The following is a 12105-nucleotide window of genomic DNA, read 5'->3' as shown; positions in this document are numbered from 1 at the left end:
GTTTAAAATGGTCTAGCTTGTGCAAAATAAAGCTAAGTCCAAAATAAAAAACTATAAAAAATACGATGCAAAAATGACGCTCGGTGATAAACTGACGCCGTGCAAAAGTGACACTTCATTAAAAAGTGACGCACCGTACTAAAGTGACGCTGTGCTATACTGAACCGCTCCCCAAAATCCTCTGTCGGCTTTAGCAAGCCCGCTGATCGGATTTGATGATCCAGAAAACCGAGTGCCCAGCCTCGTGTCCAGTGTAGAAGACAGTAATATCATGGAGTCAGATACGCGTAGTGAGATTGTAATAGTCATCATAGAAGGTAACATTAATGTAAAAAGAGAGTATAGGACACATGCAAGAAAATTTATACACAGCGTTCGAGTCAAGAACAGATAACTAGCGCACCAGCAAATCAAGGCGGAGAAGCAGAAACTATCATAATGTTGAGAGAGAGGGAGCTTGGACTTGAAAAAATTATTTGAGAGTAAATTGATTTAGGTAGGCTAGATTTTAATTGATTTGTACTTGAATTTGCTGCTTTTCGAAACACAAGTTGTATATTTGGCTCTGAGTAGTTGAATTTGAACCCAGCAATTTGTTTCCAATTTGAATTAAAATAACATTTTTTAACTGCTGTTATATATAATTTAGTTAAGGCTTATACTAATTTAAATTATTCCACTGCTAAGTTTTGTTTATTTGTACTGATTTTATAGCTGAATAAATTCGTACCTTAACATTGCTGGCTTGTCTTGATTTCATTTATTGATTGAAATTATCTCAAAGCTAAATCTAAAAAGGACCCTAATTATAAACCTCCCTCCAGTCTAGATTTAGCTATGCTACCTTAAAGAAGACCTTCACCGCGGTTGAACATTACCACTTAAGTGACCACATCTCCGAGGCATCTCCCCGGGAGTTTTACTTCGATGAGAAATATGAGTAACAAGGTATAACAAGCGACCAGGAACGCTATAAGTTGTTAGATGAGAGATTTTTATCATTGGCTGATATAGACCTTTACAGAAAAATGTATGGACCTATCCTTTCTAACTATCAGAGGTTTAAAAATTCTATAGAGGTGGAAAATGAAGCTTGAGCTGTGTGCTGTTACCTAGAGCTGAAAGGCACTCGACTTCTGATCGTGAATTAGAGGTTGAGAAAAGCAAGTTGGTGACAGAACTTTAGGATTTAGATACTTTTCAAAAATTTGTCGCTATTCATTTTGTACCACCTCACCTTAAAATAGAATTCGTGAGAAGTCATACATGGGCGGCGGGGACTTACATGTGAGAATCCGCAGCATATGCGATACTGCCAGCCAAGAAGTCATTAATGATGCGAAGACCGTGAGTTATTCAAATCAGAGGGCCGTAAAGAACTAGGGCCAGAGCAGACCGTTTCAAGCACCACAACCAGAACAGGCTTACAATAACAATGGGAGTGTTACATAAGACTCGAGATTTTTTATGTAACAAACATGCCCAGTTTGGCCATGGAGCTTTTCAATGCGAACAATTTGTAATATGCAGCATGTACGTTATATTACGAGGCCTCCACTAAATAAAAGCTGCCAACTTTCCAAAGATAAAAAAGTAGTGGTTTGTGGGTAGATAATCTAACGCTGACACTGTCAATCCTGTAAATAGTACTACTTTCCGACAGCCAAAACACCCTCCAATAAGGTTAGTGGGTGGTGTCAAAGCTAATTATTCCGTCAAAGTTAACTTGAATAGAAACTAAACTTATCTGCTGTACTTGAACTTATCTACGAACAAGCGAGCAATGTACCTTCAAATAAAAAATATGAAGCGAGAATAGCTGAGACATACAACATTTCTTTTTCAAGTGGCATTGAGGCCTTAGGAGCTGTTAGCACTAAAACTTGTAAATAAATGACAATGTACAAGGGGTGCACAAATGGGTTTTAGCAGAGACTCTCATAATCAATCCAAAATAGTTACCTCAAAACGTTCTGTTTGTCTTAGATTAAAAAACAAATGTATTTTTTCTCGTAGATTCCAGAAGAAACATTATGACTCTCCGAAAAGAATTGGTGTATACTTTCCACCCAAAATCAGAAGAAGGTTTTTGATATGAAACGATTCACCCAATCAGAAGCATGGAAGTCCAACTTTAACTAGGAGGTTTAGAGCCTATTAATTACTCACTTAGGGTGACTCAACAACCAGAAGCTACGGGATTATTGGGAGTTAGACGTGCTGATATCACATAACTTAGTTATTTTTTCCTCCACGTCCCACTGTGTAAGATGGCTTTAGCTAAATCAGCAAAGATGTTCTTAGCAGCTAGTTTACCTACGCCGGTAATAGCCTAAATTAACAAAATTGAGTTATTGAACTATAAGAACCCTTTGATCTATTAGAATCCTGAAAAGAAATGTGAGAAATTAAAACTATCATTTAGTTTTCCTGAGATCATCAGGAAACCGTCCTACGACATAAAGCTTAATGTCATGACCTCGAAATTATTCTAAACAACTACAAAATCGAATTAAGCAAACCTAGAAGAGCTGGATGTCGGGCTATAAAAGTACATTTTAAACAAATTTTGCAGAGAGGTATTGTGGTGCAAGGAGACGAAAGCCAAAGGTGTCACCCATCACTTGAGTTCAGAAGAAAGGTAATACTTTACGCGTCTGTGTAGAATACACAAAGCTAAATGCGTCGATCTGTTCTCTATGTTATCCTTTACCGAGATATGATCAGGTCAATGGCTATGCTAATTGAGCTAACTTTATAAAAAAGCCTCTTCCTGAGCTTACAACTAGAATGTCAGTTTGTTGGAGCCATCATTGACTAAACAGGTGAGTGTATCGGAGCAATTTAAAAAAAAAAACAGGCCAGAATTGATGTTACGGTAAAAGTAATTCCTGAGCAGCTGAGAAAGCTATTTCTATCAATAGTTCAGTTGAAGCTTGTGGGTAAACAGATGAAGCAGTTGTTAGCGTTTTTGATATTTTTAAAGAAGAAGAAAAAAATGAGCAAATTTAATGAAGGAGGTTAACTAAAGATGGACGGAAGGAGGTTCCATTCAAAATTCTTGTTTACAATTTATTGATTGGTAGTATTCATAAGCAAAGAAGGCCGTAAATTGAAAGCTATTAAACATTTATAAGAGAAAACAGGATGTAGAATTGCTGCTTCATGGAGTTAGAGAAATGCATGCTAATAACTTTGAGCGCAGAGTTTTTGTCTATCGTGAAGAATGTGCTAAAGCACAATTGCTTTTATTGGAAAAGCTTAGGAGCTGTTACGAAAATGACATGAGGGCAGTTTGTCAACAACCATTATCAATTCTTAGCATTAGTATGAATGCTGTAATCATGTTCCCTCACATAGTGTTGGAATGAGAGGAGATGGTCTAGGAGGTTCTGGTTACAATAACAGAAATGGACCAAGCATGACTGAAGTAGCTGCTAAAATTTGAAGTGAAACCTGTCTTTCTTATGGTCTAACAGAGACTGTAAGAGCTATTATTGCTTCAAAAAGAGCTCATATTATTTTTTTTTTTAAATGGCTAACACCTCTATCAAAATTGTGATGAGTGTGATGATAAAAGTTAGTAAGGCTAACAAATATGGACTGTCTTGAAGGTCAATGGCGCTCTTAATGTTGTATTTTTGAAAATCTCAAACAAGACGATTACTTCCTGAATGACCATGATATGAACTTGACAGCAGACAGAAGTGTTGATTTAACGATAATTTGAAACCTAAAGTATGGAGGAAGTTTCAGTAAAAGTGGATGGTCTAACTAGAGAGTTTAGAACAAATAAATAAGACACAGTAATCTATCCACTAATAGGAGATTGATAATTAATAATTTATTATTTTTGAGAATAAACAATTACTCAGTTTCACCGCAGAGCGGATTTTCAAATTGTAAATCTGTAGTAAAATAATAATATTAAAAATGACAAATACTTAAAAATTGGTTTGAGTTAAGCTTATATAAAAAAATGAAAAAAAAAAAAATTAAGAATTATATTAATGTAGAACAACCTTTAATTTCAAAACTATCAAATTATAGTCTACAAACAATACAATTAAACCATAGTATACTGTGGGGTATTGATATCTAATGGATTTAAAGAGATAAAAACTTTTACAGAGTTAGAAGATATGGAGTAGTATATACATATTATTAAGCACACAGTTCTAATAATAAATTAATAATAATGTTCAAAATAAATCCAGGGAGTAAGCATTAAAAAATTTTATGAAAGCATTGTTGTTGTTATTGTTAACAGAGTTGTATTATGATGACAAAGTATAAAATGGCTTTTTGTAAAAAATTTTAGATAAGCGAAAAATAGAATGAGGGTTAGATTTCAGATGTTAAATTTAAAAAATAAGATAAAAAATTGAATATATTTAGTTGAGAGATAATTAAAGAGAGTATGGACTACTAATAATTCAATTCAAGAAAAAAAAAATATATATACTAATTCTCCAATAATTATGATTTACAACTGGAAATGGGTATATCATAATGTATGCACAATTTATCTTATATCTTAATAAAATATATTTAACTAATCAACAGACTTGAAAAAAAAAAAATATATAAATAAATAAAAAATAAAATAGTTTTAACAGTTTAAGACTGAGAATGGGAATAATATTATAATACATGCACAAATAATAAAATATTTTAAAAAAATTCTTTTGTAAAAAATTCTTTTGTAAATCTGTACAGACTAAAATTGGCAAACTTTTCCTGGATTTAGTAGATAAACATTTTAAGAAAGACACCATCTATCACAAAATAATCAACAGAAATTCTATAAAAATATCATACTGCTGCACTCCTAATATTATGGCCCTTATAAATTCCCACAACAAAAAACTCACGAAAAAATCAGATAAAAACGAAAAACTTTGTAATTGTAGAATAAAAACAAACTGCCCCGTTGATAACAAGTGTTGCCTAAGTAATGTAATATATCAAGCTAAAGTCTCCACATCCGTAAACGACCACAAAATTTATATTGGTTCAACCAAAAGAACATTTAAGTCTAGATATAATGAACACAAAACCTCTTTCCCAAAGCCTTTTAAAAGCAAACCCAAAAATTGTACCCAACTTGCAAATCACCTATGGGATCTATACAGTAACCATATAAAATACTCAATTGAATGGAAAATAGTAGAATCAGTAAAATCTAACACAAACCATACTAACATGTGCACTTTATGTAACCTAGAAAGACTCCATATAGCCCTAGCAGACAAAAGAAAAACCTTAAACAAGAGAAACGAACTGATAACCCAATGCCCACATTACTTAAATGAATATTTATAATTTATATCTCACATAGGTATCAATTTTATAAAAATAAAAATATTTTTAAAAATATTTTATTATTTGTGCATGTATTATAATATTATTCCCATTCTCAGTCTTAAACTGTTAAAACTATTTTATTTTTTATTTATTTATATATTTTTTTTTTTCAAGTCTGTTGATTAGTTAAATATATTTTATTAAGATATAAGATAAATTGTGCATACATTATGATATACCCATTTCCAGTTGTAAATCATAATTATTGGAGAATTAGTATATATATTTTTTTTTTCTTGAATTGAATTATTAGTAGTCCATACTCTCTTTAATTATCTCTCAACTAAATATATTCAATTTTTTATCTTATTTTTTAAATTTAACATCTGAAATCTAACCCTCATTCTATTTTTCGCTTATCTAAAATTTTTCACAAAAAGCCATTTTATACTTTGTCATCATAATACAACTCTGTTAACAATAACAACAACAATGCTTTCATAAAATTTTTTAATGCTTACTCCCTGGATTTATTTTGAACATTATTATTAATTTATTATTAGAACTGTGTGCTTAATAATATGTATATACTACTCCATATCTTCTAACTCTGTAAAAGTTTTTATCTCTTTAAATCCATTAGATATCAATACCCCACAGTATACTATGGTTTAATTGTATTGTTTGTAGACTATAATTTGATAGTTTTGAAATTAAAGGTTGTTCTACATTAATATAATTCTTAATTTTTTTTTTTTTTAATTTTTTATATAAGCTTAACTCAAACCAATTTTTAAGTATTTGTCATTTTTAATATTATTATTTTACTACAGATTTACAATTTGAAAATCCGCTCTGCGGTGAAACTGAGTAATTGTTTATTCTCAAAAATAATAAATTATTAAAAGTGGATGGTCACTTTTATTCAATACAGTTTGCCCAAAATCAAAATAAGGGACGTGCTAAACAAGGCTAATCAATAGATAAGATTCTTCATATGTTAGTGCTAACTAATTAAATACTAACCATAATGATTGCACTGCTGTGACCTGATAATAATGGACTAGAGATTGACGCATACACTTGTTCATGGACAATTGTAAGCTATGAAGAACAATCTAGTAGTGATAAACAGAAAAAATAAACAAATTCAACAGATGTTAGATGCAAAAAATTTTGTAATAGTTTTTTAAACATCAGTATTTTTTTAGCACGATAAGCAGCATTGAAATTTAATTAGAGAAGTTAAAGTAAGTTCAAAAAAAAATCTTAAGTCAACAGAAAAATCAGCGAAGTAAAAAAAGAGTCGAAAGTCAAAACAGTACATAGTAGTATAATTGAGTTGAAATTGAGTATAATCATTTTAGTACTAATAAACGTGCAATGTTTAAAGCCAGCAAAATATTACAGTTAATACCCAAAAACGTGACTTTTGCATTCGAGTATAATGTTAACAGTAAAAAATTTAATTAGATTTTGGCTTACAGCCAACAACGTTTGAAATTATCCTAGTATCTTAGTGAACATTATTTCTAAAAGCTACAACTCATTCAAGAAAAAATTTAAATAAAACTATGTTGTAATAAATTTAAGTTTTACTTTTTCAACTGGTTTATACTAGACGAGCTTTAAATATAAATTTTGCATAACATAAGGATTGATGCATACAATTATTATGAACAGGCTACCTTCATAACTAAAAAATGTTTCTCTACTAACACTACGGGGCTGCATGTTTTTCATGATGCTATATTAATGTAGTTTTTTAAGTTTTTTGAATTATAGATTTTTTAAATATTGAAGCCTGTTTTGTATAAATAAGCTTTAAATTCAACGATATTCTAATAAATCATTAATCCAAGTTTTAAGTTTTATAGCGGTTAATCGTGTAATGATTTTAAACAGGAAAAAAGCTGGAAGTTTTTAAAATTACAATTATTTATGTATTTTAACAAAACTGTATAACATTTTAAAATAAAATTAGGCTTTGTAAATTATTATATTACCAAGGGATAAAGTTTATAAACTTTCCCTTCAAGTACTGATGTTGAAGTACAAGTAATATAAAAACACTTTACTTTGTTGCTATATTAACTTGTAATACTTGTGTAAAAGAAAACTTGAATTACTAACAAGAATAGTTGCTTTCTTTTTAATTATTTTAGTCGATAAAGTATAAAAAATAATGCTTTTTTAGTAATACAAACTGTTGAACTGTAATATAATTTGTGAAGTTTATAACCTTTAAAAATGTTTTTGAAGGAAATTAAGAAAATATTTAGCATCTTTTTTGTTTTTAGTGGATTTGCTTTTAGCACAAAGTAAAGTTTAGATTATTAATAAACATAATTGTTTTTGTATTTAGTTCATAAGTTTAAAAAAAATGTTAATAGATGTTTTCTAAAAGGGTAAATCGATTTTTTTTCTTTAATTCAAATAATTTAAAAGCCACCGCTAAAACAAAGCTAATCATGATAATTAATTGTTTTATTGGATAGAAGCATTGCAAAGATCTATTCACCCACCAGTAAAACACATACTCTGAAAGCTTCAAAGTCCTCGCCAAGTTAAAAGTGCTGGAATCCACTATAGCGAGCTCATCTCTGGCCTCGAAACTTAAGATAGAGCTAATAGATGATCAACTGCGACTCATCCTGTGCCAAAACTACAGGGCAACGCTCGTGTAATTTCTTGTAGTTAAAAACAGCACCTTCTGCTGAGCCGAGTCTAATGATAGACTGAGCAGCAATTGAGAAAATTGTAGTTGACAATAACATAACTACCAATGCGTCAAGTTTAACATATGTTGAAGAATTAACCAGTCCCGAAGAAATCCTTAGGTATTATCATTAAAGACCCTAAGTCACCTTTAATAGAGCAATATTAAAAACATTGGATTAATGTTAAAAAGATTTTTCCAAAAATGGAAATAACAAAACAATTAAAAATATAAAAAAAAAAAGTCTTCATGCATTTTTATAAGTAATTTAACAAGTAGTAACTTAAAAATTAAAGCTAAAGTAAACTTGAAATAAAGTTTAAGATTTTTAAACTTTGTTCCAAATGAAATACTCAAAAAAATTGAATAAATAAGTTGTTAAAGTGTATCAAAAGGACACCAGTCTCTTTAAATTGAAAATTGCGTTTAACAGCGAATAGCATAGTATGTATACTTGGACCGTATATTAAACAAGTAATGAATATCAATCATAATGAAAATAAAAAATTCTGAAAAGACAAGCAATACATTTTAAAATAATTTTTGAACAGCTTTTTTCCGGTGCATCACTTATTTAAAAAATATAACAAAACACATTTCATTTTTCTTAAATTTATTTGAGTACTTTCGTAGTAAGGCTCATCAGAAATTGTATCTTACTAAATTAAACTGAATTGAAATTGAAGTAAAATTATACTTTAGATTCTACAGTACAATTTTATTTGAACAGTAGAATAAAGATTTTAAATATATTATGACGTAATAATAGAATGTTAAATCTAACTTAAAATTTATACTATAGAACTTTGCTGTACTAATAAAACTCGTTAGATTGAATTCAAACTAAAATAAACCAGCGATAAAAATGAAAATAAAACTACAATTAAATAAAAAAGTTTCCCGTTAAAATTTGTTTTAAACTGTAGTTTTACTTTCATTTTTATCGCTAGGTCATTTTAGTTTGATTTTAATCTAACGAGTTTTATTAGTACAGCAAAGTTCTATAGAATAAACTTTTAGTTAGTTTTAACATTCGATCATTACGTCATTTTATATTTTAAATCTTTATTCTACAGCATAATTTTATTTCAATTTCAATTCAGTTTAACTTAGTAAGATACAATTTCTGATGAGCCTTACTACGATAGGACTCAAATAAATTTAAGAAAAATGAAATTTGTTTTGTAATATTTAAAAAAAATCAGTTTTCCAGATCATAATAAAATATTTCATTTATTTTTAAATGTGTTCAATCTAATTCTATTTCACTTATAAATAAAACTTAATAGCTGTAGATATTTTTTTTGAATTTTATTTTAACTTAATTGTTATTAATTAATTTGTGGTTTACTACAAATATATTTCAGATTCATAATCTAAGCTTGAATTTAGTTTTAGATAAACTTTTATTTAGATCGATGAAATAAAATTTATGCTTATTAAAATTTAATGTTTAGTTTTATTTGAAATTCAGTAAATTTAGGAGTGCTAAATTGATGTCTTGCAAAAGTGACTGTTCGCCAAAAGTCAATACCCCTGCTAAAGTGACGACGTGCAAAAGTGATGATTTGTGCAAAAATGACTACTTGTGCAAAAGTGACTACTAGTGCAAATATAACAACGTGCAAAAATGACTATAGTACAAAAGGTTCGAGTTGTGCAAAAGTTTTTTTTTGATACCTAAACTCATTTAAAAGTTTGTTTTATTTTTTAAAGCACTGAAAGTCAACTCTTTAACAAAGCTGTAAAATTATGACACAGCTATCAAAAGCTTTCTCAGTTTGTTCTGGCTCATATAACTATTTAAACTTATTTTTTGGCAATCTATTAAACACAACGGGTCAGATTTAATAAACATAGACTTTTGCAGGTGTATATAAAAAAATTCTAAACAGAAAACTTTAACTAAACATCCATAATACTATCATTACAGTTTAAACACAATTAAATTTTTGTAATATTTGTAAACTTTTATTGAAATCCCTTTTGAAATGTTTATAAAAGCTTTTATAACTACAGAGTAAGTCGCAGGCCGCATATTTTCCACAATAAATTATTTCGAATTTAAATAAAAAATAATAAAGTTAATAAATTAACTTATACTAATGTGTACTAAAACCATCTGAATGATTTATTAGAAAATTATGGTTAAAGTTTGTACTTGTTTATATTAATTAAAAAAAAAGTTAAATTCAAACTTATTCAGTTTATACTTAATTTTATTAGTAGTTTTGATACAAATGGACTTGTTAAAGTATTTTGGGTCAAAATTGCTTATATTTTAAACTTAGAGTTATATGATGACTTAAGAGTGAATGTTAATACAGTAATAATCAGTGGACATAGATTAATGAAAAAACATTCGGTTATCAAATACGCACCGACTGTTTTAATTGCTGCTTTTTTATGCTAAAAGTTAGAAAAAATTAAAGATAAAAAACTAAAAGTAATAAAACACAAAGAAAACTATACACAATTTCAAATAAAAATAATCTTATTAACTATAAGTGCTGCTAATTGACTGAAAGGCAAATTTTTAGAAATAGAAAGTAAATTATCCCAGTGATTAATTTAACTTTAATTTTTACAAAGCTTATTTAAATAAATTAAATTCATTAACTAAAGTAAAGGTAAAAATCTAGTACACTAAAAATTTAACAACTAGTTATGTTGCAATAAACTAGTACTAACACTAGTTAGTTAAAGCTGTTTTTAAGAATAATTTATAGTGTTTTTTAGTTTGTTATCTAAAAATATATTTAAACTTTATTAAATTATTTATTTATTATTGGTAATGACTTTGTAATTTTCAATAGAAAAATCTTAAAAAAGTAACGATAATGTTTAGATTTTTTTATGAGCAAATGTTTTTTGATTATTCCTTTAGTTTCGTAAGTTATATTCTAAAAATCTGTATTAATCTAAAAACACATACTGGTTTTTATGCTTAAAATGCAAAATAAAAAAGTAGCATAAGCTTAATAAAAATTATTTCTTATTCTAATAGTTCAAACTTGACTTGTTATATAAAAATTAAAACAACCGTTAGTATTTGAAAAAGAACCGATTTTTTATTACCAAATCGCGATTTTCTTCTTTTACTTGTTTTTGAAGTATGTTCGTCTTCTTTGTAACTTTAAATATTGTTATTGAATTTTACATACAAGTGTTTTACAAAAATACTTATTATTATTATTTTTATAAATGTCTAATTATACAAAAAAATTACTTGTACGAAGGTGAAAAAGATTTCGTTGAATCCGATGAAAACTTCAACTCAATTCTATGGTGGTTATTATTAATTTTCAACGATGATCTGCGGACGTGTTTAATTTTGTGAAATTCGGTTGAAAGATTATCATTACTAGATTCTCTGTTTCTCAATGATGGTTTTTCATTTAAAACTTTTTTATCAAATCTTTTCGAACTTTTAAATTTTTCATCGTTATAAGACTGTTTTGATCTAGGATTTGAAGATAAAGTGTTTAAACTATTATCATAAAATAAAGACTTGTTGATGAACTTTATTTCTACATCGTTGTGTGAAGATGAAAAACTACTAGTACTCAAACAGTTCTGATCTAATTTCTCTAAACAAAAACTATTGCAATCAGATTCAGACTTTTCTAAACTGCTCAAAAGTTTTTTGAAATCTATAGTAAAATTAACTTTACCACTTAGTAGATTTTCAGTTTTGAAAATTGTTTTTAACTTGTTAGTCTGGTGGTTTACTGGCTGTAGTTTAATAGGTACAGAATCTGTACTATTCAAACCGTTCTTCATATTTTGTTATATATTGTTAGTTCTTTTTTAATAATCTATAAAACGAGTAAAATAAACAAATAAAGTATTTTTTTTACTAATTTGTAACTTAAGTTGAACATTGTAAGATCGAAACCTACTAGTCGACCCGTTAAACATATTTTGGTAGTTAGATAAGTAAGTATGATAATAATAATAATACAATCTTTGTACAAAAGTATATGAAGAATATTGTTATATCAACCTCTCTAAACCTATAGTTTATTTTATTTAATGTTACTAATAAACCTGACTGTTTACACAGCTTTTAATGATGG

At 28.3% G+C, this 12105-nt stretch overlaps 1 protein-coding gene across 4 annotated transcripts in view; it reads right to left on the bottom strand.

Annotated features, from left to right (window-relative positions):
- LOC145849971 (uncharacterized) overlaps nt 1-11839 on the bottom strand; it is a 29400-nt gene extending 17561 nt beyond the window's left edge. For 3 of the 4 annotated variants that reach the window (XR_014372377.1, XM_082955098.1, XM_082955099.1), the window contains exons 1-2: nt 11256-11839; nt 11070-11160 (exon numbers count right to left, since the gene is read on the bottom strand). Coding sequence is in view for 2 of the 4 variants with exons in the window: in XM_082955098.1 (XP_082811224.1) it covers nt 11070-11160; nt 11256-11809 (645 nt within the window). In the remaining 2 variants the exon portion in view is untranslated. Of the gene's footprint in view, nt 1-7832; nt 8634-11069; nt 11161-11255 lie in introns of those variants that run through there. The other variant, XR_014372378.1, reaches the window with a different exon arrangement.
- Nucleotides 11840-12105: the final 266 nt, after the last annotated feature.

This window comes from Thalia democratica, chromosome 2, assembly GCF_965202585.1.
Source record: "Thalia democratica chromosome 2, ktThaDemo2.hap1.1, whole genome shotgun sequence".
NCBI classification, from domain to species: Eukaryota; Metazoa; Chordata; class Thaliacea; order Salpida; family Salpidae; genus Thalia; species Thalia democratica.
Note: the sequence above shows the minus strand (reverse complement) of the source record. Positions and strands in the feature narration are given on the sequence as shown.